The following is a 27390-nucleotide window of genomic DNA, read 5'->3' on the forward strand; positions in this document are numbered from 1 at the left end:
ACCCTTCAGATGTCTATCAGTGGGCCATATGCTTGGGGGATGATTGCCAACACGTATCTTGGGGGGTTTAGATATAAAGGAAGTTTCCAAAAGAATTTTTATATGTTAAAGTAGGCTTACGGGATCCAGGGGGATGGGGCAGGTTGGGCTAGGATTGCCTTTTGCCTTTAGCAAAGTGTCAACATCGAGGCAGTTGAGTCCCAGAGGAATGTCACTCTGCCTGTTTCAAGGACTTGTCAGTGGGCTGTAGGTAGTAAGGAAATTTAATAATTTTTCTTCTGCCTTTGTTTCCCATATCACATTGACTAGAGGTGGAAAAGCGCCATTTTTTAAAAAAGGAAATTTAATAATTTTTCTTCTGCCTTTGTTTCCCATATCACATTGACTAGAGGTGGAAAAGCGCCATTTTTTTTAAAAGAGCACAAATTGCTGTAAATGGGGAGAGCATTTGCTACTAGATCTCAAGGAATCTCATATCCCCAGACCTGGCCCACAGAACTTTTCTCCTCCCTCTTGCATAAACCTATGTTTCCATCAGCATCCCATTCTCATCACAAAATTTTTAGATCTAGGATTTGATTTTACTTGATGAGACTGTTACTGTTCATATTGTTTGACAGTGGCAGAAGACACAAGATTTCTGGGCTAGAGACAAAGGACTTTGTTATAGCACAGCAAGCCACATGAGCAGTTTGCCTCAGTTGCCCTTCTCCCCCAAATCCAATGAGGATGACACAGAGGGCTCAGATGGATACCTGCACAATCGGTATATTACAGGGAAAAAACCACTGAGCACGAGGAATACACAGTTTTATAACAAGCAATAAGCAGACTTGCCCTTTGTCTTGGAGGGAGACAATACCTTATCTCTCAGAACTGTTTGCTACAAACACAACCCACCTGAGAAATGGCCCAAATAAAGAGCAGTTGGGACCTTACCTTCTGAGCATACCTATGGAAGTGTGAAAGGCCTAACTGTGACCACCAGCCAGAAGTTGGGAAACTGTCTCACCTCAATTTTTAAAACAATTTAGCAATTATATGGATTTTTAAAAATACATGAGTATGTCTGTCTGTCTGTCTCTCTCGCGCGCATGCCATTTCTTTCCAAGAATTGTTGTAGAATCAGTTGGATAGAAAGACCTTGCACTGAAAAGTAAGCAAACTTAAAATGACCAACTTATTTGAAAAGAGCCCAAGTACATATTTGAAAGAAAAGGAGTCACCATATTTCTTATTAATGGGATACAGGTGTTAAATGGATGAGAAGATTGATGCTATTTGGAAGACTTACTGAAAAGGAAGTATGAGGAGCTGCACAGACCTGCTCCCCAGTAAAATAAGCATAAAAGTTGAAAATTATAAAACAAAACCAACTGCTTAAAGTCTCTGGAAATCCTCCTAAGGGCAGACAGCAAATGAAAAAAACATTCATTCAAGATAATCTTTTAAAACTCAGTAAGAACAACAGGTCTATGGCATTTGAACTATACCTCCACTCCAGGTGGGTATGGCTAAGGTGATGGAGCTACCTCTCCCCCCAGTTCCTAGTCAAGGGCTTCAGTATTTTCCTGGAAAAAACAGGATGCCAGTATTTCTTGTCACACTTCTCCCTAGGTACTTGTTCACAGGCTAAATTATGGGTGAGTATGGTCGATGGTTGGGGGATTGCTACCTCCACCTAGCCCACACTTATGGAGCACAGGTTCTATTTCAGCATGGCATGCTGAGAGTACTGGGATGCTGATCTCTCTTATCCCAGCTCATTCGTGGGTAGAGGTTCCATCCTAGAAGAGGCAAGTAAGAAGACCAGAGGCTACTGCCCAGCACTCTGCTCCGAAAGTAGGGGTTTCACTCAGAGAGAAGCATATCATCATCCTTGTTCCCAGCTCTGAAATTGTAGCTTAGAGATTTTTCCCAAGAAGAAAGACAGGCTGCAAAACAATTCTAAAGCTGTCAAGAAAATGATTTTATTTGAAACAGAGGGTGAAGGAAGTTCAAATCTAAGTATTAATCAAGAGTCTGAGAGTTACATGTGAGATGCAAGCTAAACCATAGGCATGTATCAATACTTTATTCCTTTTTAATGGCTGAATGGTATTTCATTATATATATATGGATATACCATATAATGAAATGGGAAAAGAAGTTTACCAGAGAGAACCAGGGAAAGGGACATCTAACAAGAGCCTGCCCTGAGTCAGAACAAACCTTAAACACTGATCTCAGAAACGAATCCCACAAAGGAGTCCAAAATGAATTGGATGACATTGTGGAGCAATTTGTACCCCACACACTGTTGAAAACATGAGAGCAATCTATAAGGAGTGAAGGTTGACAGCCTTTGGCTCTGAGTCACAGAGAGCCCTACCAAAACCACTGACATCCTAAGGGAACAATGCTTATGTCCAAGCTGTGCCCACGAAGAAGCAAATCAGAAGTTGCATATAGTGAGGGAAATAGACTTCACTAAAATAGTCTAGCAGGTCACTAAACAAACAAATAATCACAAATGTGTGGGATCAATATCCAAAGTTTCTACATTTTATTATCTAAACTGTCCCGTTTTCAACAAAAAAATTTCAAGACAAACAGAAAGTTTGACTCATACACAGAAAAAAATAGGCAACAGAAACTTCCTTAGAGAGGACCCAGATGTTGGACTTAGCAAGACTTCAGAGAAACTATTATAAACGTATTCAAAGAATTAAAGGAAGACATATATTAAGTAAAGGAGAAAACTGCTTGGCAGTTCCTTAAGAAGTTAAATATTAAGGGGTGCCTGGGTGATTCAGTTGGTTAAGCGCCTACCTTCCACTCAGGTCATTATCTCAGGGTCCTGGGATTGAGCCCCACATCAGGCTCCCTGATCAGTGGGGAGATTGCTTCTCCCTCTCCTTCTGCCTGCCAATCCCCCTGCTTGTACTCTCTCTCTGTGTCAAATAAATAAATAAATAAAATCTTTAAAAAAAAAAGTTAAACATGGAATTTTTATATTACCCAGCAATTTCACTCCCAGGTATATACCCAAAAGAACTGAAACTAGATACTCAAATAAATACTAGTACATATATGTTCATAGCAGCAGTATTCACAATAGCTAAAAAGTAGAAACAACCAAAATGTCCATCACCAATGATCATTAAACAAAATATGGGGGGCACCTGACTGGCTTGGTCAGTAGAGCATGTGACTCTTGATCTCCGGGTTTTGAGTTCAAGCTCCACATTGGGTGTAGAGATTACTTAAAAATAAAATCTTTTAAATAAATGTGGTATATCAGGGGCGCCTGGGTGGCTCAGTCATTAAGTATCTGCCTTCGGCTCTGGTCATGATCTCAGGGTCCTGGAATTGAACCCCATATCAGGCTCCCTGCTCCACGGAAAGCCTGCTTCTCTCTCTCCCACTCCCAGCTTGTGTTCCTGCTCTCGCTGTATCTCTCTCTGTCAAATAAATAAATAAAATATTTTTTTTAAATAATAAAAAATAAATGTGGTATATCCATATACTGAAATACCATTCAGCCATTAAAAAGGAATGTATTGATACATGCAACAACATGGATGAACCTTGGAAACATTATATGCTAAGTGGATGAAGCCAGACACAAAAGACCACATATTGTATGAATTCATTTATATGAAATAACTGAAAGAGATAAATCCATAGCAACAGAGAGCAAGTTGGTAGTTGCCAGATACCCAGTGGAGAGAGGAATGGGGACTGACTCCTTAATAGGTACACATTTTCTCTTGAGCTAATACAAATGTTTTATAACTAGATAGAGGTGGTAGTTGCACAACATTGTAAATGTACAAAATGCCACTGAATTGTACACTTCAATTAATTATGTTTAATGAATTTCACCTTGATTTCAAAAAAGGAAAAGAAGGTATGATGACAGTGTCTCATCAAATAGACAATAGCAGTAAAGAGATAGCAATTATATATAAAAAAAAGAACCAAATGGAAATTCTGGAATTGAAAAAGTACAGTAATTGAAATGGAAGAACTTAAAAATGTTATGCTAAGTAAAAGAAGCCAGTAACAAGAGACCATATATTATTATGATTCCGTTTATGTGGATGTGTACTACAGGCTAATCTAGAGAGATAGAGTAGATTGGTGGGAGATGGGAGAGATTGTCAGCTGACTGCTAATGGGTACAAGATTTATTTTTAGAGTAATGAAAATGTTCTGGAATTAGATAGTGATGATGAATGCACAATTCTGTGGATATACCAAAAAACACTGATGTTATGTCAATTATATCTCAATAAAGCCATTATCAAAAAATTGGGAGTTTTTTTCATTAAGCTTTTAACTTTTAGAATAAATGATATAAATGTCTGTTGATAATGGAATATCTGATTTCAATATCCTAACAGAGTAGAGGAGAATGAAAGCTGGGAGAGTCCAAACTTATTACCCTTTATTATGCCATGTAGTCCATTCAGTATGAATTACTTAAAATGTATAAACACCTAAATGAAACGTAGTTTTGGAAAATGAGAGTGCTAGCCATAGAGATACGCCACTCAGATCACTTTTCAGGGAAGGACTTGCTGCCCATGGAGAGAATGGTCAACAGATAGCTTGCATTACTCAGCTCCTTCAGAATCTACCCCTGCGGCAGAGCCACCTAGCTTGAGGTCACACACGCCCCACCCCCAGAGCAACCCACATCCACTGACAAGGATCTAGAGTCCCAGCCAAAAGTGGAATTCCTGTTGAAAAACTGGTCTTTCATGCCTTTATTATGCACAAGTGTATGGTTTGAATTTTCACTGTGAATATGTTACAGAATCCTCAAGATAAATAAATAACATTAACTTTGCTTTGGAACTTGTGAATACTCATGGGATGTGCTACAGGCTGAATGTTAAGTAGGTGGGGGCTTTTGGAGGTGTTTAAATCATGAGGGTAGAGCCCTCATGATTGGGATTAGTGCCCTGTTAAAATTTCCAGAGAAATCTCTGGCCCCTTCCACTATGTGAGGACACGTAGAGAGGGCACTGAATATGAACCAGGAAGAGGGCCCTTATTCAACCATGCTAGCACTGATCTCAGACTTACAGCATCCAGCACTGTGAGGATTAAATTTCTCATGTTTATGAGCCTGCCACTCTGTGGTATTTTGTTATTGAAGCCCAACCAAACACAGGGTCCTTAAGCAGAGAAAACCAAACCTTCACTATGGGGATGGCTTCACACGAACACAGGACTCTCATGGAAAATTACTTGTGTAAAAGAGTTAACAGTAAAAACTTAAAAAGGCAGGGGGGTTGTGTTTGGATGGCTCAGTTGGTTAAGGGACCCACGCTTGATTTCGGCTCAGGTCATGACCTCAGAGTTGTGAGGCTGAGCCCTGCCTGGAGCCCTGCATCCAGCCCCACATCAGGCTCAGTGGGGAGTCTGCTGGAGATTAAAGAATTAAAAAAAAAAAAAAAAACTTACAAAAAAAATGGCACGGAAGAGACTCAGCAGAAAATAGAGGAGAATTGACACTTTAAGAACTACAAATAATAGAACAGTTTGAAAGGTATTTTAAAACAAATGTATTGGACATATTCAAAAACAAAGAAACAGTTATCCTTAAGAGAATACAAATAATAGATTTTTTTTTAAAGATTTTATTTATTTGAGAGAGAGAATGAGAGAGAAAGCACAAGCAGGGAGGAGGAACAGAAGAAGAGGGATAAACAGACTCCCCACTGAGCAGGGAGCCTGATGTGGGGCTCCATGCCAGCACCCTGGGATCACAACCTGAGCCAAAGGTAGATGCTTAATTAACTGAGCTACCCAGGCACCCCAGATTTTTTTTAATTAGAAGTCCTACAAAAGAAAAATGTAGCCATTGAAATAACAATCTAAATTCCTTTGCATGTTTCGTAGTGGATGATAGATTGGACTACATCCTGTCTATCTAAAATGAGACTTACTGGTCCTCCCCACCCTTCCATACTTATTCACAGTTAACTAAGTCTGGGACCCTGGCGTTGCTGTCGAGGTCATTACTGCAGATTGGCCTTACCCTGCTACTTGGAATACTATTGATAGTAGCCTTAATTAAATGCTTTAAGAGACAAAGTGAACAGATTTGGTTTCTGCCTTTGTTGATCAAATTAATTAGAGTAGCTGACAGAGTGGTACACTTACATAAATATTTGAGTTCAGCCAAGAACATGTTGGGTAGATGTTGGGAGAGGCAATCTGCCATGAACTTTACAGGTATGCCAAGAATGTAGGGCCTTGACTACTCTTTACCTAGGGCATTTCTCAGGGTTGTTTGTGCAGCAAATATTGTCTCCTTCCAAAACAGAGCAGACTTGCTTCCGTTTACCATAAAAGTTGTGAATCACCCAAGCTCAGTTTTCTCTTGCAATACAACCCACCGCATGAGCAAGCATTCATCTGGGCCCTACGTACATTACACTGTAGGACTTAGAGGGCATGGGGAACCTGCATAAATGTGAAGCTCTGGCTACTGCTCTTGTCATGAGTAATAAAGCCCTTTTTCTATGACCTAGGAATCTCTGGGTCTTCTGCCAGCATTCATGAATTGGTAATAGGCTCACTTGTAAGCTTGTAAGTGGGGTAAACTCTCAGATTCTGCATAGTTCTTTACAATTGCAACAATCAATTCCAGGTAGTTTTTAAGTCAAAAAGTGAAAAGTAGGGGCACCTGGCTGGCTCAGTCAGTAGAACATGCAACTCTTGGTCTCAGGGTTGTGAGTTTGAGCCCCACAGTGGGCATAGAGTATACTTAATTTAAAAAAAAAATTGTTTTTAAGTGAAAGGTAAAACAATACATTTAGTGAATTTTTTCTGGAAGAAAACATAGCAGAATATCTTCATGAACTTAGGACAGTGAAAGAGTTCATAAACAGAACCCAAAAGAAACCATAAAGAAAACATTAATATATTGGGCTGCATTACATTATACTTCTCTTCAACATAAGACATTATTAAGAGAATGAAAAGGCAAACCACAGAATGGGAGAATATATTTGTAACATATATAACCAACAGAAAGCTCATATCCAGAATATAAGAGGAACTCCTACATATCCGTAAGTAAAACATAGACCCAAAAGAAAGCTTGGCAGGATACTTGAACAGATACTCCTCAAGAGACCATCCAAATGAACAATAAAGAAATGAAAACATGCTCAAATTAATTAATAATAAGGGACTGAAACTTAAAGTCACATTGCATTGCTACCATATATTCATAAATTGGCTAAAATTTAAAAACTGACAATGCCGAGTGTTGGCAAGGATGTGGATTCCAGGAATCAGTACAATCACTTCAGAAAACTGTTTGGCATTAAGCTAAACATATGCATACCTTATCAGCAAGCAATTCTGCTCCTAGATATATACTTGATCAAAACACAGGCACACATGGCACCAAAAGACCTGTCCAAGAGTATTCATATGAATTTTATACATAAGAGTAAATTATAAACCACGCAACTGTACAGCAACAGCAGAAAAGATAAATTATTCACACAATGGAATAGTATGCAGCATTGAAAATGGACATGAACAAACAGAAAATTAAAATGAACAAATTATAGCTATCTGCAATAATGCAGATGAGTCTTGTAAACATGTTAGCAAAAGAGGGGCACCTAGGTGGCTCAGTCAGTTAAGCATCTGCCTTCGGCTCAGATCATGATCCCAGGGTTTTGGGATTGAGCCCTGCATCAGGCTCCCTGCTCAATAGGGTGTCTGCTTTTTTTTTTTTTTTGAAAAGATTTTATTTATTTATTCATCAGAGAGAGAGCACAAGCAGGGGAAGCAGCAGGCAGAGAGAGAAGCAGGCTCCCTGCTGAGCAAGGAGCCCAATGCAGGACTCATCCCAGGACCCTGGGATCATGACCTGAGCCGAAGGCAGGGGGTGTCTGCTTCTTGCTTTCTCTCCCCCTTCTCATGCTGTCTCTCAAATAAATAAATAAAATCTTAAAAAAAAAAAACAAAAACATGTTAGCAAAAGAAGCCAAAGAAGGATAGTAGAACAACTTTAAAACTGGACTGAATACAATCTGATGTGAAAAACAGTATGTATAGAGAGAGACATTACTTAATGATAAAAGGAATATTCCACAAGAAGATATAATGATCATGAATTTGCAACTAACACCAAAGTCTTAGGAAAAGGAAAATTGTCACTTACAAGGACAATTGACAAGGTCAGCCATGGTAGGAAACTTAATACACTACATTTTGCAAATACAAAAAACAATAGTCTGTTATTTATGCATATATACTTTAGTAGTAAAAATAAAATCATGGACACAAACTGTTTTCAAAAACTTCATGGTAGTGGTTGCCTCTGCAAAGACAGAGAAAGAGTAAACCTATGTAGATGTACAAAGGAGGCTTTATTTTTATCTGAAATGTTTTATTTCTTATCACTTTTCGGCCTTTTGGCTAAGATCAAGTGTGAAATGTTTTATGTCTTAAGAAAGATATCTGGGGCGCCTGGGTGGCTCAGATGGTTAAGCATCTGCCTTCGGCTCAGGTCATGATCCCAGGGTCCTGGGATCGAGTCCCATATCGGGCTCCCTGCTCCTTGGGAGCCTGCTTCTCCCTCTGCCTCTCTCTCTCTCTCTGTCTCTCATGAATAAATAAATAAAATCTTTAAAAAAAAAAAAAAAAAAAAAGAAAGATATCTGACACAATGATAAATAATTTTAAAATTCTAGACTTATGGTACATGGGTTTTATGTCATCCTATTTTATTTTTATGTATTTTTGAATTTTTTCATTATAAAACAGTAATGTACAAAAAGCAAAAACGAGTAGAAATGAAAGTAAAACTTGATTTCAAAATACAAGTATTATAAATTAAGAATTCTACAAATAGGCACCTAGGTGGCTCAGTCAGTTAAGCGTCCGACTCTTGGTTTCAGCTCAGGTCATGATCTCAGGGTCGTGAGATCGAGCCCTGTGTCAGGCTCCATGCTCAGTGTAGAGTCTGCTGGAGATTCTCTCCCTCTTCCTCCCCCCCACTCCTCCCCTCTGCTCATGCTCGCTCTCTCTCTCTAAAATAAAGAAATAAAATCTTTAAAAAAAAAAGAATTCTACAAATTTGGTAGAAAGATAACAGAAGAATTAAATACTATCAAACAATCACATATATTCACATAATGTATTTGTGTGCATATACATATATGGAGAGATACATTTAGACATACATGTATAATAGAACATTACATCTCTTAGAGAATATATATTCTCTGAATACTTGTGGAACAAATACAAATTCAGTCATATATTTGGCCACAAAAACAACTCTTAAAATTTAAGTCAAAAAATAGCAAAATAGGCAAAGGATATGAATAGACAATTTAGAGAAAAGCATATCCAGAGAGCCAGCAAGTTCATAAAAAGATGTCAAATTTACTAGTAATTAGAGGAATACAAATTAAAGTAATAATAAGATACCACTTTTCACACATGAGATCTTCCAACATTTAAGAGTAGGTAGATCTTAAAAACACTGGTGAGTGAAAAACTAAACAAATCTATGACAAATACCAGATATATAAATTAGAAATACATACAACAAGCATGTTAAAAGGATACATACAACGAAAGGGTACGCACTAGACATTAGAATGGATTCCTGGCGTGGTGGGGTGTGGGATTGGGGAGACAACGGAAATAAATGGAAAAATAAATAAAATGAACCTGTTGCTTCAGGAATGTAGAGGAATACGATACTCCAGTACTGCTGATAGAAATATGAAGTGTCACAGACTTTCTAGAAAACAAGTTGACAACGTATGTTAACATGTCCTAGAAACAGTGGAATGTTCATAAATAGGGGAATAACTAAATAAATCCTCCATGCTGTGAAATATTATATGGCCATTAAGCCATTAAGGGAGCATTAAAACTATACTTGATGCTTTGAAGAATTCTGTAAGATATTGAATGAAAGAGGGTATAGAAAAGTGAGTATACGGTGAGGCCATTTTAGGAAACAGTGATCCCCCATCCCTTTAAATGTGTCAGTGTGTGTGTGTGTGTGTGTACGCATGCACATGTGTATAAAAGCACAGAAAGAAATAAAGAACATACACTAGATATTAGTGGGAGGAACTAATCTAATGGAAGGGGGAAGGATAGGATGTAATGTATAGTGTATATGTATATAATGTAAAATTATATATGTGGAGGTAGTTGAAGTCAGAGATTTAAGTAAGATTTATGTTTGTTTAAAGTATGAGTTTCTCAGATAGTTGGAATTTCAGGCTACATAGGAAATATGTTGGTCATATGGGCCTTGATTATTGCCTGCTCTGATAACTCTCCTTTATATATATACAATCCTGGCACTAAGTTTGTTATCTCCATGATTTGTACTATTTGTGCAATCATTGTGGTTGTAGTTCTTTCATGATTTCATTATACACATAATTTTTAAGAAAAATAGTGAAAAGCTTGCTGGATTAATAGATAAAACTTGTCAATAAGTAGGCCCTCATCCAATATTTATTTAGGAATATGTAACTTAAATCTTGGTAGTAACTGTGTCTTAGGAATTAGAGAGACTGACTTAGGAAAAATTTTTTTTGTCATTTAGAATGCATTTTAGTAAATGAGGTATACTGAGAAAAAAATGTAAAGGAAGAGCCTCAGCCTAACAGAGCGCATGCTAGGCTTTTGAATCTTAGCAAGCTTTAGTTGCAAATATTGATACAAATGTACACCCTATTTATGAAAAGACTAAATGAGAAGGAACAGCATAAATATTAGGAATGGGTACCAGTACCATGTAATTTACTATATTGTATTTGTATTTCAGATGCCTGTGGTGCTTCATGAAGAACATTTCCAGATACATCACAGACATTAAGCCTTTGCCTCCCAACATAAAAGATAGACTGATTAAAATAATGAGTGTCCAGGGGCAGATAACAGATTCAAATATAAGTGAGGTAAGAGTATGTACAATTGCAAAGCAAGCATATTATATTTTACTGTTAGATATGGTTTCAGATTTTTGGAGCAATAGCATATAGTAGGCTTAGTTATAATTTTAAAATATAACAAAACATTGGGGTTCTTTTTTTTCTCCAGATAACCAAAATGTTCATGTGTAATAGTTGCTAAAAATCTCTCACCGTTCTTTCAGCTGCTCCCCTTGTCTTCATCATACCAGCACCCTTGATCTCTACATTTTCAAAAAGTTATAAGCTTTTTGATCAATTATACCTCAATAAGACTGGAAGAAGTAAAAATAAAAATGCAGGGTGAATACACAAATGGCAAAAAGAAAAAAAAAACCCACAGTAAGAAATATATGCTGCATTATGACTCTGGTCCACAAACCACACTCACATGTAACCATACTATGTACAGTACACTTGGATATTTTCTACTTTATTCTTTATGTCTTATGTCAGTTTACAGAAATGTTGATCAGAGTCTACTAAATTGATTTTATTCATTCATGGATAACAATCAGCAGTTAAAAGCCACTCTTCTAAACTCTTCTCACTCTTCTGGAGACTTCACTCCTGCTAATTGATACTAATCACTACAACTAAGCTAAAATTGGCTGTTCTATAAGGCAGTAAGTATAGTAAGGCCCTCCAACCTGAATTGAAATCCTAGCTTTACCACTCTTTCCGACATTGAGCCTCAGTTCTCTTAACTGTAAAATGGGTTTGCAGCCATCATCACTGTCTGCCAAAGACTCTAGTCTACATTGGACTAGTCTACTGTAGAAACTCTGGTTCTAACTACCAATTGCTGACTTTACTACACATTCTGCCCAAAGTTTATGATCAAAAGGGATCTGATGATAGCACTCTAGCACATGACTGTCCCTGTGACCTCACATTATAATTGCACTTGGATGTGCCATTTGTGTTTCTTCTAACATTAACCTGATGTACTTATAATGGTTTGTTTTCTTCATTTTAGCTTGCACTGGAACAAAGACATTTTAGTGTTGTAGTCTGCTTAGCTCTATGGAGGTAGAATAATATCCCCAGGTTCTTACTGTCAGTGGTTCTGTGGATGTGTCTAGTTTGTGTGTGGTCCACAGAAGAATCATTATGACGCTACAGAAAACTGGTGGTTTTCTTCTGTTCCCCACCAGCCCCATTTTGTTCTCACCCATTAGCCTCTATTGCAGTGGCTTAGATTTTTGTTTTATGGCAATCCTTAATATTCATTTAAATCTAACTTTACCTGAAAAAAAAAAATAAACCTAATTTTACCTGAATAGAAAAGGGCTAAGGAGTGAAAGAGATAGAAAAAAACAGAAGTATGATTTCTTTGTGCTCTCCCTCGAATCTCCATCCTTACAAGTCCTACTTATGAAATTATTCAAAAAGCCAGATCTAACATCTGTTACAAAGTTGCATGCATAGTTGGATGACTGTCTTTGAAATATTTCCTAAATCTTTTTATAGCTGGATGGAGGAGGCCTTTCTAAACATGACACCAAAGTTAGAAAGCAAGAAGAAAAAAATTAGTGGATTTGATTACATAACAATATGAACTTCCTTATAGCTAGAAGGAAAAAAAAGAAGCAAAGTCAAGTAACAAACTAGGAAAAATATTTGTAATACACATGCAATTCTACAGGTTTGTTATCTTGATAATTTAAAGAATCCCTACAAACCACTAAGAAAAATTAAAACAAATACTAAAACAAAGAATCAGGAAATACTCAAAGGAAAATATATAAATCACTATTAACATATAAAAGGAAATTTAACCTCATTAGTAATAAAAGTCACAGTTTGTCTTTCAGTTTGGCAGACTTAAAAAATAATAATACCCAGTGTTGACAATAGTGTGGGCAAGAGTCACTTTTATCTCCTATTGATGGGAGTATAAATTGATAAAAAACCTTTTAGGAGGACAGCTTGCCATTAACTATCAAAAGTCCTAAAAATGTGCTTACTATTGACTCAACAATTTTAGTCCTAGTATTTTTTGAGTTTTATTGAGATATAATTGACATATAACATTGTGTAAGTTTAAAGCAAATAACATAACGCAATGATTTGATGCATTTATACATTGCAAAATGATTACCACAGTGGGTTATTTAACATCTCCATCACTTCATATAATTACCATTTACTTCTGACATCAATCCCGAGAAAATAATAATAGGGAAAGCACACAAGTGTGCTTATCATAATATTTATAATAACAGTTGACATATATAGCATACATTATAAGCCAGGCATCTTTACTTCTCACAAAATATTAACCCCATTTTAATAATGAGGACATTGAGGCCCACAAACACATACAAAAACCAGAGCTTGATCATATTCATAGGGTTCAAACTCAGGCAGTCTGCCTCCAGAAGACATGTTCTTAATCACTATACTATATTGCCTCCTAAATCAGCCTAAAGGTTCAGCTGAAGCGTTTGTCAGTGTAGAATGCATTTAACACGTTATGGTGCATGCATAAAATGGAACAGAATGCACCCACAATAAATCGTTTTAGTAAAAGTGCTCATCTTAAAAGTATATATAATCTGATCCCATTTTTCTTCAGTTTTCTTTTTTAACTCAAAAAACATCAGAACTAAGATGTTTTTCTCTGGGTGTTGGTATTATGGTTAATTTAATTTAATTTTATTTTAATTTTATTATTATGTTATGTTAATCATCATACATTACATCATTAGTTTTTGATGTAGTGTTCCATGATTCATTGTTTGCATATAACACCCAGTGCTCCATGCAGAACGTGCCCTCCTTAATACCCATCAGCAGGCTATCCCATCCCCCCACCCCCTCCCCTCTAGAACCCTCAGTTTGTTTCTCAGAGTCCATAGTCTCTCATGGTTTGTCTCCCCTTCCGCTTTAATTTTAGTTGTAGTGGATAAAAGCATGGCCTTTAGAATTAGAAAGACCTGGTTTTCGATCCTAGCTCTGCTTTTTTTTTTTTTTTTTTTTTGGCTATGTACTTTGTGTTACTACTTAAGCTCCAGGTGCCTCAATTCCCTGATTTGTAAAATGGCAGTGGCCAGTCTTTCAGGGGTGTGTCTGTGTTTGAGACAGAATATTAAATGACATAATGTATATAACACACTTAGTACCCTTCCTGGTAAGTGCTCAATAAATAGAAATATTCTTATCATTTTTATAACTTTTCTATATTCTCTGAATCTTTTACAAGAATAGTACATCACTTTTTTTCAGAAAAGTAAAGCTATTTCTACTTTGGAAAAAAGTAGAAAGCAGCTTGCTTAAGATTCTCTTTCCCTGGGGCACCAGGTGGCTCAGTGGTTAAGCATCTGCCTTCAGCTCAGGGATGATCCCAGAGTCCTGGGATCAAGCCCCACATCGGGCTCCCTGCTTGGCGGGAACCCTGCTTCTCCCTCTTCCACTCACCCTGCTTGTGTTCCCTCTCTCACTGTGTCCCTCTCTGTCAAATAAATAAATAAATAATAATATCTTTAAAAAAAAAAATAAAAAGATTTCCTCCCTCTCCCTCTGTCCCTTCCCACCCCCTCAATCTCAATAAAAAGAAAGAAAGAAAGAAAGAAAGAGCCAAGGAAGAGAGCTCAGAACAATTTAAAATCAATTTGCTATTTGTTGCCCTTAAGTAAATATTCAATAATACTCAGAACAATTTAAAATCAATTTGCTATTTGTTGCCCTTAAGTAAATATTCAATAATACTGTGTTTGTTTGTACGCGCTCCCAATAAGAATGAAGGAGGTAAATGTTCTAGAAAAGCAATACTCACATCCTATAACCGTTCAGTATGTAGAGACTAAATACTCATACCTGCTGAGTAGAGGCACATAGCTAGGATCTCTAATAACAGTCAGGAAAAAGATAAGCACATGCCAGCACCTTGAATCTGCTTCTCAGGTCTAGTGGGTCCTTACGCTGTACCAGCCACATCAACAATGCCATGTGTCCCAGTAAAGACTTTGGGGGCACTAGAAGCTGTACCTCCAGTTGGAAGTGGACTTGTTTCTTCCTGCTTTACGTTTTATGTGTCTGCACTCAAATAGATTTTTGTATTCTTTGCTCTGGTTTCCATCCACCATTTGTCTGTCATCGCCACCAAAACACTCAACATGGAATAAACATTTATTATATTTATAGGAAAAATTGTTTTCAAAATCATGTATTTTTTACAGATTTTACATCCTGAAGTCCAAACTCTAGATCTACGAAGCTGTGATATTTCAGACACTGCTCTCCTGCACCTGCGCAACTGCAGAAAACTAAAGAAATTAAATTTAAGTTCCTCAAAAGAAAACAGAATTTCCATAACTTCAAAGGGTATGTTTATTAACACTGAATAAGTTGGTAGATTCCTATTCACCATCTAGTATAATTAATGTCAGAAGTGAGTATGAAGGGGCGCCTGGGTGGCTCAGTTGGTTAAGCAACTGCCTTCGGCTCAGGTCATGATCCTGGAGTCCCTGGATCGAGTCCCGCATCGGGCTCCCTGCTCGGCAGGGAGTCTGCTTCTCCCTCTGACCCTCCCCCCTCTCATGTGCTCTCTCTCATTCTCTCTCTCTCAAATAAATAAATAAAACCTTTAAAAAAAAAAAAAGAAGTGAGTATGAAGATGTCAAAGAAACAGAAACTGTACTATTCAATAAAAATATTCAAACTAAGATAAAGAATCCAAATTAGAATTCCTGCTTATAACCGTTGCTGAAAGTTAAGAAATATACTGGGTAAGTCACTACTTGTAATCTAAACGTATTTGAAGTAGGCATGCCTGGGTGGTGCAGTGGGCTAAGCATCTGACTCTGGGTTTTGGCTCAGGATCACGATCTCAGGGTCATGAGATCAAGCCCTGCATCCAGCTCCACGCTAGTGAGGCGTCTGCTTAGAGGTTCTCTCTCCCTCTCTCTCTGACCTGCCGCCCCAACCCCCGTGCTCTCTCTCTCAAATACATAACTAAATCTTTAAAAAGAGAGAAACATATTTATTTATTTATTTTTTGAAACATATTTAAAGTAAACATGGATGGACATCCATATACAAGAGCTCAGAACACTTTGACATTCATTTGCTATTTAGCAGTTCATACTTTGTTAAGGCTTTCTTGATGCTAAATTACCACAGAAAGTTAAATCATCATCACATTAAACTTACTAGGCACTCTCTTATCACTCTGTACAATGATAGCTTGTTTTTTTGTTTTTATGGTTTTTGAATTAAAAAAATTTTTTATCAGCGTAGAGTTGACATACAATGTTATATTAGTTTCAGGTGTACAACTGCGTGATTAGACAACTATATTCATTCTGCTGTACTCAGCACAAGTATAGCTTCCATCCGTCATCATACAGCACTATTACAATACCATTGACTGTATTCCCTATGCTGTACATTTTTTCCCCTACAATGCATAGTTTTTTATAGCCAGTCAAACTGCATTTTTCAGTGACACTAGAGGATTTTTTACCCTTTTTTTAATCAATAAAGGATTTTAACCTTTTCCTTCAATGTAAGAGAGACTTACTTGGCTAGCTAGGTTTCTGGAAAATGTTTTGAGTAGTTTGCTGTATTTTGCAATTATCTTGGTTAGCAAGTTAGGCTATTCATAATATTACAAAGAAGCATAAGTTTTTAAATATTTACACAAATAATGCCTCACTAAAAAGACCTTTCATGCTGGACACTAATAAAACAAAAGTTCTTTCAGGGAGGTAAAAAATAAATTAATTAATTAATTGAAAGCCCTTTCTTAAGATATGGAGAAGAGTAAAAATGACCTACACATGAATTCACCATCTTCCCTTTTGTGTATTTTGCTCATAAAGTTATCTTTTCACACTGTTATAATGTTTATGCATGACTGAAGGGCCCAGAATCCGCAAAGTACTCTTTTATTTTTGTGACACATTATCATGTACCAGTCTCCAATGTGCATTTACATCAATTTAATTGGATTTAAAAGTCAAAAGGGGAAGAGAGAATAGAGAGACAGAAGTATGATTCCTAAGGATAAGCATGAAAACTATCACCTAAGACATGTGGGCAATTTAACTTTTGATTTCCCTTCAAGAGTCCACAAGAAAATTAACTTTATTACTTTAAAACTTTTGTTGTAACAAAAAGATTCATCTATTATTTAATGACCTAATTTGATTCTGAATGACTTTTGGCTATTTCCTAAGGGCAAATTTACTTGTCAACAGTAAAGGCTTGCCATAAACTACAGCCTATGGTAGACAATTCCTGAAGTATTCCAAAAGAGTTTTAATAATGACAGCATCACTGGAAGATAAGTATATCCTCAGAGATGGACTACTTTGCAAAAGGCTAACATACAGTTGGGTGTATCAATACTGGTGATTGCTAAAATGAAAATCAGTCGCATTTCTCATATGTATACATATATAGCTCATTGATACATAATTGTTTTCCCTCAGGAGTAAAAGCTGTGGCTTCCTCTTGTTCGTACCTGCATGAAGCTTCTTTGAAAAGATGCTGCAATCTCACTGATGAAGGAGTCCTTGCTCTTGCATTCAACTGCCGGCTGCTAAAGATCATTGATTTAGGTGGCTGTTTAGGTATTACCGATGTGTCCTTACATGCATTGGGAGAAAACTGCCCATTTTTGCAGTGTGTTGATTTTTCAGCTACTCAGGTAAATGAAATATAGACTTGAAATATAAAGACTGTGTGTGTTTGCCCAGTGAACTTCCATGACTCATCAGAAGAACATAATTAATTTTTTTGGTTTTTGTTGGAATTGTTGACCACCTCATGCTTCAGTGGTTATAGAACTGCAATATAACTTGGCACAAACCCCTCAATTATTTTAAGTAAGGGTGAAAAAGATAAGTGTGGCTAAAACACGTTTGCTGAATGGGAGGCAATAAAACCATATATAAGTGATTAATAATATTTGGAAAATTTTACTTTCATCTTTCCCATTTATGTGCCATGTTGATTGTTCTCTTTGCTTAGGTATCTGACGATGGCGTGGTTGCGCTTGTTAATGGATCTTGTGCCAAGAAATTAGAGGTAATTTTAAGATATCTATAAAGTTGATGCTAACTAAATTTTTATATTATCCTCAGAAATTGCTTTTTGAATGTAGAAAACAACCAGTGCCTTATTATCAATTAGGTGTTTCCATGGCGTGTTTTTGGTTTGGTTTGGTTTGGTTTTTGCCTCTACCTCGTTATTTCCAGAGTAAGGAAAAACTGGTAAAGTTAGGAGGTAAAGCATGCTTTAAATAAAAACCCATTTTACTTCCAGTGAAAGTCCTCATTTTCCAGAAGTTTTAGCTTCTAACACATTGAAGAATAATCTTATTATAGTGAAGATTATGAAAGTTCATCAATGTGAAGTGATATTCTTTAGGATTTTCATTACCAGGCCTACTTAGTGGCTTGCCATCCTACTTTCTTAATATACATGCAGGGATCCAGAATATGCCTGTCACATAAAAATTATTTTGAGCTAAAGATGTTTAAGAATCAACAGATGCAAAAAGAGGCTTTGTCTGAAACACTCTCCCTCCATCTGCCTAAAAACATAGCCTTCCAAAAGAATTCAGCTGCCATCAAACCCCTTCAAGGAAGACTACCCAATCCCAGGGAAGATCACTCCTATCACTGGAGGAGTCAGATGAGAAATGACATAAAAGAAAATTGTCACAAGACTATCACACCTCCCCATCTACTCTCTAAAAGCCCACTTTGTTTTTCCTAAAAGTCATCTGTTTTTCTCTAAGTGTCCTTTCTCCCCCTCCCTTTCTCCTATGAAAATGATCTATAAACTCTATACTGCAGCCATTTCTTTGAACCACTTTCTTTGTGAGCTTTTGTGTGACCAAACTTGCCTTTTCTCTTGCTTGTCTGTCTTTGTCATTTTAATTCACAGGCTCCCAAAGATAGAACCTAATAAGAGGAAAAAGGTTTTCCTCCCCAACAGCCACATTGTGTTCAGGCCTTCCATTCAGTGACTGATGTGGTACCTGTAAACTGCTTCTAAATATATTAGGAATCCTTTTATCCCAGGATTTTGGATTCCTCCTTTCCCGGTTTATAGTGAGGTTTTTAGTCTTATTTAATATAGATGTGCTTTTCATGGGGCACCTGGGTGGCTCAGTCATTAAGCGTCTGCCTTTGGCTCAGGTCCTGATCCCAGGGTCCTGGGATGGAGCCCCGCATCAGGCTCCCTGCTCAGGGGGAAGCCTGCTTCTCCCACTCCCCCACCTGTGTTCCCTCTCTCCCTATGTCTCTCTCTCTGTCAAATAAATAAATAAAATCTTAAAAAAAATAATAATAATAATATAGATGAGCTTTTCAATGATGAGCCACATCAGGGGTGCCTGGGTGGCTCAGTCGGTTAAGCATCTATCTGCCTTCTGCTCAGGTCATGATCTCAGTGTCCTGGGATGGAGCCCAGGTAGGCTCCCTGCTCAGCGTGGAGTCTGCTTCTCTCTCTCTCCCTCTGCCCCTCCCTCCTGCTCATGCTCTCTCTCTCTCAAATAAGTAAATAAAATCTTAAAAAAAAAATCAGCCACATAAATTCTTTTTGGAAGTAAACAGGCTATAAATGAATTATAAATGTTAGCAATAACTATCATAAAAGAATAACAGTACCATGTTTTTGCCAAAATATTTCTCCTTGAGTTATTGCCCAGAGACAATTTTTTTATCTTTTTATATCTAAATCCTGCTTATACGTATGTGTGTGCACGTGTATGTACATATAGCGTATATATTTTTACAAATCTTTTGATGAAGAAATTACCATATTTTCTTATACTGAGTTCCAAATTCCAAATTGCATGCTAACTGTAGGGGCAATAAACTCTGCCATAATTTTTACTGTTTGAAACACTAACATTTGTTGAGCACTAACTATATTCCAGCCTCCACACTTACTACTGCTTTATATTCATTAGGTTATTTAGTTCTTACAATAACATTATCTTATAATCATCATTTTTAATAAAGTTCCCAAACAGTTAACATAGTTTATCATTCCCTAATAAAACCACCAGGAAATTAGTTGTCATGCAGTGATAGGAAACATACCTACGTATTTACTTCAGTATTACAAAATTAGGAGCTCGTTACCAACCTAAGCAGACTTAGAAAAAGATTCAGGGGCGCCTGGGTGGCTCAGTCGTTAAGCGTCTGCCTTCGGCTCAGGTCATGATTCCACGGTCCTGGGATTGAGCCCCACATCGGGCTCCCTGCTTGGTGGGTAGTCTGCTTGAAGATTCTCTCCCTCTGCCCCTCCCCCCATGTGCATGTTCTCCCTCTCTCTCTCAAATAAATAAATAAATCTTTAAAAATAAAAAAGAAGGGCGCCTGAGTGGCTCAGTCGTTGAGCATCTGCATTTGGCTCAGGTCATGATCCCAGGGTCCTGGGATCGAGCCCCGCATCGGGCTCCCTGCTCAGCGGGGAGCCTGCTTCTCCCTCTCCCACTCCCCCTGCTTGTGTTCCCTCTCTCGTTGTGTATCTCTCTGTCAAATAAATAAATAAAATCTTTCAAAAAAATACAAAAGAAAAAGAAAAAGATTCAGTTACCAATAAGTGCTGGCGATTATAGTGCCATACTTAAAATTTTTTATTTTTTTCAATTTTCCAAATCTTATTTCTATAAGTGCCAAAACATTTCAATGGAAATCTTCCTAAACTTTATTAGAACTTAATTCCTTCCTTAAACAGAGTAAATATACTTTAACCTTTGTCTCATAGCATCTAGTATTTTTGTGACCACAACTTTTGACTCAAATTGAAATATAAACTTTTTCATCTTTTTTACTGACTTTTCTCTTGTGGGCAATATGTGTTCCTACCTTTTATCACGTGTTCTGTTTTAATCTGTTGCTTTTCATATGTTCTGTTCCTGGAAATTATATTATCAGTGTTGCTTAATTGTTTATAATTTGAAAATAAATTCGATCAAAAGTCCAAGGACCTTGGGACACCCAGCTGGCTCAGTCAGTAGAGCATGCGACTCTTGATCTCGGGGTTATGAGTTCAAGCCCCATGTTGGGGGTAGAGTTTACTTAATAATAATAAAAAAAAGTCTAAGGACCTCTCCTAAAGATTGACAAACAACATATTAAAACATTTATTGAATGTCATGATTATTTCTGAAATTTCTGTTGATCTGAGTTCCCAGTGGGCAGAGACCATTTTGTTCATCATTTTATCATCATTTTATCCCCATATTTTACTGAAGTTCCAGGCACAAGATAGTCCCTCAATAAATGTTATCATACTAACTTTATATTATAGTCATATTTATAAGTTTCTATAATCTTCATGGTTAAAAGTTTGTTTGCCTGTAGAATTTCATTTATTCAACAAATATTCATTAAGTACCTGCTATGTTCTAGACATTGGTACATCAGAGAACAAAATCTGTTCATAGGATGTATCATTTCTTTCCTTTTTGTTGTTGTTGGTAATTCAGATTATTTTCAGTTTTTAGCTACTAGAAATAATCATATGTTGGGTTTTATACTTTTTTCTTCCATTGCTGTAATGAACTCCAAAAAACAGAACAAGTGGATCAATAGGTATGGCTACTTTAATGGTCCTAAATTCGTATTATAAAATTGGTTCCCACGAAGGTTATGTTGTAAATTCACAGTTTTGCAGCATTGAATCTTTTTTTTATGCCTTAATATATTTTAAATGTTGGACACTATTCCTTCCAACTGTTCTCAAATTGTATTTCTTTGTCTGTAGCCTTCGCCAATTTATATCTATATCATAGGACATGTTTGCTGGTTTATAACAAGATGCTTTTTTTCCTCAATTTTTATGAGTTTTCAATATACTCAGGTTTCCTTTATTTATAAGATATGATTGATTATAATAGTATACCAACTTAATATCAACTTTTCAGGAGGAAAAAATATTAATACCATAAATATACATGTCAACTAATAGATAAATCTTACTTCCGGAATTCTTAAAATGTCTTCTATTATGGTCAAATATACACAACACAAAACTTACCACTTTAACGATTTTTTGTGTACAATTCAGTGGAATTGAGTACATTCACATTGTTGTGCAGCCATCGCCACAATCCATCTCCAGAACTTTTTCCTCATCCTACACTGAAACTCGTTACCCATGAAACAATATCTCCCCATCACCCCTTCCCCTCAGCCTCTAGCTACCTCTGTTCTACTTTCTGTCTCTATGAATTTGCCTATTCTAGATAACTCATAGAAGTGGATCATACAATATTTGTCCTTTTCTGTCTGACTTATATCACTTAGCCTAATGTTTTCAAGGTTTATCTGTGTCCCTGCATGTGTCAGAATTTAATTCCTGGGGCGCCTGGGTGGCTCAGTTGGTTAAGTGTCTGCCTTCCAGCTCAGGTCATGATCCCAGGGTCCTGGGATCGAGCCCCGCATCTGGCTCCCTGCTCAGCGGGGAGTCTGCTTCTCCCCCTGCCCCTCCCTCCTACTTGTGCTCTCTCTCTTTCTCTCAAATAAATAACTAAAATCTTAAAAAAAAAAACAACGTCATTCCTTTTAAGACCGCATAATATTCCATTGTATATATATGGTATATTCATATATATATATATATACACACACACGTGTATATGTTTATATGTGTTTATATATATATATATGCTTATATGTGTGTATGTATGTACATAAACATTTCGTTTATCCATTCATCTTTCAATACTTGTTTCCACCTATTCTCTATTGTGAATACTGCTGCTATGAGCATAGATATACAAATAATCTGTTCTAGTCCCCACTTTCAATTCTTTGGGTATATACCTAGAAGTGAAATAGCTGGATTATATGGCAATGCTGTGTTTAATTTTTTAAGGAACTGCCATACTATTATCACAGTGGTTGAACCATTTTACATTCCCACCACCAGTGCAGAAGGATTCCTCATTAGGACACAAAACGAGGGATATATATTTCTAACATATGAAAAAGGATAGAAAGTAATATAACACAAACCTGTGGACCAGCCACTTAAATTTTAACATTTTCCATACTTATTTTAGTTCCTTGTTAAAAATTATATGTTACATGTAAAGCTCCCTGCACATTTATTCTCCCTTTCTTCCTTCAAAGTAACCACATTCTAAAGACACCTGTTTATTTTTCCTTGTGTTTGTATACTTTACCTATATATGGATAGACACATATAGATCCATAAACAAGATATTGTATTGTCTTATGTTTTAAACTTTCACATAATAGTTTTATAATATATGTGTTCTATTACAGTTTGCTTTTCATTCAAAATTATGTTTAATTTTCCAAGCTTTATTAAGGTATAACTTGCATGCAATAAAGTTTACCCATTTTAAGTGTACAGTTCGATGAATTTTGGTAATTGCTATACAGCCTTTAACCACCACCACAATAAGGTATAAAACATTTCCATCACCCTACAACATTTTCTCCCACCCCTTTGCAATCAGTTCTCTACCTGCTTCTATCCCCAGGCAACCAGTGATTTACTTTGGCATTATAGTTTTAAAGTTTCTAGAATTTCATATAAATGGAGTCATGCAATGCCCAGTTTTTTTGTTTTTTACTTTTTTCTTTTACTTTTTTTTTTTTAAGATTTTATTTATTTTGACAGAGAGAGAGAGTACAAGCAGGGGGAGCGGCAGGCAGAGGGAGAGGGAGAAGCAGGCTCCCTCCTCAGCAGGAAGCCCGATGTGGGGTTCGATCCCAGGACCCTGGGATCATGACCTGAGCCAAAGGCACTTAACCATCTGAGCCATCCAGGCGCCCCTCTTTTACTTCTTTCACTTAGCACAATGTTTTTGAAATTCATCCATGTTGTTGCATGTGTTACTGTTTCATTACTTTGTTTATTTTGCTGAGTAGTATTTCATAGTGTGGATATGACACAGTTTGTTCAGAATTGGTGAATGTACCATTTGATGGACATTTGGGTGGTTCTAATTTTGGACTGTTATGAATACTACTATAAAAATTTGCGTACAAGTCTTTGTGTAGACATACATTTTCATTTTTCTTGGGTAAACACCTAGGAATGGGATTATCATATAGTAAGTACACATTTAGCTTTAAAAGATAAGACGATACTGTTTTCCAAAGTGTCTGAACTAACATTATGTTTGAGATTTATGTCTATTAATACAAGTAGATATTTTTCATGTTAACTGTTTCATCTGTTCCATTAATAAACCACCATTTGTTTACCCATTATCCACTTTTTTACTATTACAAATAATATTAAAATGAGCACATTTATAAATTGTTTCCTTGGGCACATATACAAGAGTTACTCTGTATAGTGGACATTTTCAATTAGAACTGCTGGGTTCTGGAATATACTCATCTTCAGTTTTAATAGATTTTGCCATATTGCTCTATAAAATGATTGGGCACTTAACTTTTAAATCATCTATACTTTCCAAATTACTGCATACTTACATTAGCCCTTTCTATTGAATGTTTCTTGCAAGTATATATTTGGTTCTTTTTGTTTGTTGTTTAAAGATTTTTTATTTATTTGAGAGAGAGAGCGCACAGAGGGAGAGGGAGGGGGAGAAGCAGACCTCCCCTCTGAGCAGAAAGCCTGACAACATGGGGCTTGATCCCAGGACCCTGAGATCATGACCTGAGCTGAAGGCAGCTGCCTAAACAACTGAGCCACCAGGCACCTCTGTTTGTTGTTTTTTGTTTTATTTATTTGAGTAATCTCTATGCCCAACATGGGGCTCAAACTCATGACCCCAAGATCAAGAGTCTCATGCTCCTCCAACTGAGCCAGCCAGGCACCCCTGGTTCTTTTTGTATCAGGGTAGTTCCCAAGCTTTTTCATGCTGTCATCATAAATCTGTTTTTTCTTTTGACTATCCTTTCTTTATTTTTAAATAGGAGATTCATATGGGACATTGTGTGAATCTGACTGATGAAGCTGTAGAAGCTGTCCTCACTTGCTGTCCTCAGATACGTATATTACTCTTCCATGGATGCCCCCTAATAACAGGTTAGTATGATAGATTGGGTGGTTCAAATCCTGGCTTCATCTTTTAGTAACTGTGTGACCTTAAGTAAACTACTCAACCCATTCCATTATTCAGTTTCCTCATCTGTAAGATGGATATAATAGCAGTACTTACCTCATAAGCTTAGTCATGATAACTATCTGACAGCACTTTATATGGTGGCTAGTCCATAGTGAAAGCTCAATAAGTGTTAGTCGTGATGATGATGGTAGAGGTCTTGATAATAAACATGATGTTTTATGTAGACAAAAAAATTCAAGCTTAAAATATTACATCTATTAAATATGCTGAATGACCTGTTGACTCTAATCTCATCAAACTATAGCCATTGAGATTCAGACCAATTTGGACTCTTAGGCTAATGTGATAGATACTTCACTGAAGGAGAACAAAGTAGTCACAGCCCATTTGGCCTGTATAAGAGCCATGATACTGGAAATAAAAGGTGCAGCATAGGGAATATAACCAGTGATATTGTTGTATGGTGACAGATGGTAGCTACATTTGTGGTGACGATAGCATAACATAGAGAGATGTTGAACACTATGTTGCACACCTGAAACTAATGTAATACTGTGTGTCAACTGTACTCCAATGAAAAATACTTTTTTTAAAGAAAAAAGAGGGGCGCCTGGGTTGCTCAGTTGGTTAAGCGTCCAACTTTTGATGTCAGCTCAGGTCTTGACCTCAGGTTGTGAGTTCAAGCGTTCAAGCCCCGTGTTGGGCTCCATGCTGGGTGTGGGAGTGTGGAGCCTACTTAAAAAAAAAAAAAGGACTACTAAAGATACAAAACATAAAGATTTTACCTTTAAAAATATTTTATTACTTAGGGGTCACCTGGGTGGCTTAGTTGGTTAAGCGTCTGCCTTCAGCTCAGGTCGTGACCCTGGGGTCCTGGGATGGAGCCCCACATCGGGCTCCCGGCTCACTGGGGGGTCTGCTTCTCCCTCTCTCTCTGCCCCTCCCCCCACTTGTGCTCTCTCTCTCTTTCAAATAAATAAAAATATAATCTTTAAAAGAATATTTTATTACTTATAAAATCTAATAGAGCTAATAGTGATATATAAGAACATAAATTTTAAAATTGCAAAAATATCATTTTGGTATCACAATTTATAAAATAATGAATAAAATACTATATTATTGTGGGAAAAACAGAGCCATGATACTATATATGACTGTGTCCTGAAACCACAGCACCTCAGCCCTTTTGCATTACACCAGCAATGGGCCACGTACCACAGGATAACCTGTACCTGACCTGTAAGTCAGCACTGATGTCCAGTCCTTCCAGCTCATTTCTCCAATTACAGTCTAAATAGTTACTCTCTAGGTTGAGTTATGATCCTAGAAATCCTCTTAACAACCTCTGTTCTTTCTTATGTATGGACTGTCAGTGTAAACCAAGTGTACAACGGGGTGTATTTTGTATCAGTGGCATCTATAATGAAGACTAAATCTTTTGGGCCAAGACATTTCTCAAAAAAACTAAAGCCAAAAAGGACATGAGGAACTGTTAACAGTGCTTACCTCCAGGGAAAGTTGTGGAGGGACAAGAGTAGGAAAATCCTGCATTATACACCCTTTGTACCTTTTGAATTTTTATCATGTGAATGGTTTTATCTATAAAAATTAGTAATAATAGTCTTTAAAAAATCACTTAGAACAAGAAAAACTCATGGGACTGAGTGCAGGGGATTGGTACCTGCATATATTATCGGTTGTGAGAAGGCAAACAGAGGTTTTCTGGTCATCAAACAAGGCAGAAAATTGTATTCTAACCAGTAGGCTCTTATTTTAAGCTGGAGAAGACCACAGTATATGGAATGTATAACAGCAATCTTTGATAATCTTTCCAGAATACCAATCAAGTTGTGTAAATCTATCCACTGAGCTATGTTTGATCAATATATTGAACAAGCAAGGGGTACTCGTAAACTGATTCTATTTTCTTCACACTACCTTATTGCAAATTTGCTCTAAAGAGGCTAATTTTTCCCTACTGCCAGATGAAATCTCAGGTGCCATTGACTTATCATTCTCAGATAGTCAAAATGTCTTGCCATTCTGTATCACTGAAACCTCTCGTTTCAGTAATTAAAATGTCTTAGGTCCATGCAGTAGTCCGAACAAGTTCAAGCTAAAGCTTTTGCTCCTCCAGTCAGCTCAGATTTGGCTGCAGTGGGTAAGGGGACATTGTTGGTTTCTGTATTTTACCATCCCTCACTTCTCTTCTTCCTTCCCCAGCTTGCCCACCATGGTTTCTGATCCCACCTATGTTAGTACAGGGTGGGACTGGTATAAGCAAGAACAGAGGTAAGGGAAGGAAAAGTCTTACTTGACCAGTGCTACTGTGATCAAGGGTCAGCACTCCAGGCCCTGTGGGTGAGCTGATCC

At 37.0% G+C, this 27390-nt stretch overlaps 1 protein-coding gene across 2 annotated transcripts in view; it reads left to right on the forward strand.

Annotated features, from left to right (window-relative positions):
• AMN1 (antagonist of mitotic exit network 1 homolog) overlaps positions 1-27390 on the forward strand; it is a 51696-nt gene that overhangs the window by 13028 nt on the left and 11278 nt on the right. For both annotated transcript variants that reach the window (XM_021690655.1, XM_021690654.1), the window contains exons 2-6: positions 10823-10955; positions 15152-15296; positions 17408-17625; positions 17949-18005; positions 24863-24974. In XM_021690655.1, the coding sequence (XP_021546330.1) occupies positions 10823-10955; positions 15152-15296; positions 17408-17625; positions 17949-18005; positions 24863-24974 (665 nt within the window). The remainder of the gene's footprint in view (positions 1-10822; positions 10956-15151; positions 15297-17407; positions 17626-17948; positions 18006-24862; positions 24975-27390) is intronic.

The sequence above is a fragment of the Neomonachus schauinslandi genome, chromosome 5 (assembly GCF_002201575.2).
Source record: "Neomonachus schauinslandi chromosome 5, ASM220157v2, whole genome shotgun sequence".
NCBI classification, from domain to species: domain Eukaryota; kingdom Metazoa; phylum Chordata; class Mammalia; order Carnivora; family Phocidae; genus Neomonachus; species Neomonachus schauinslandi.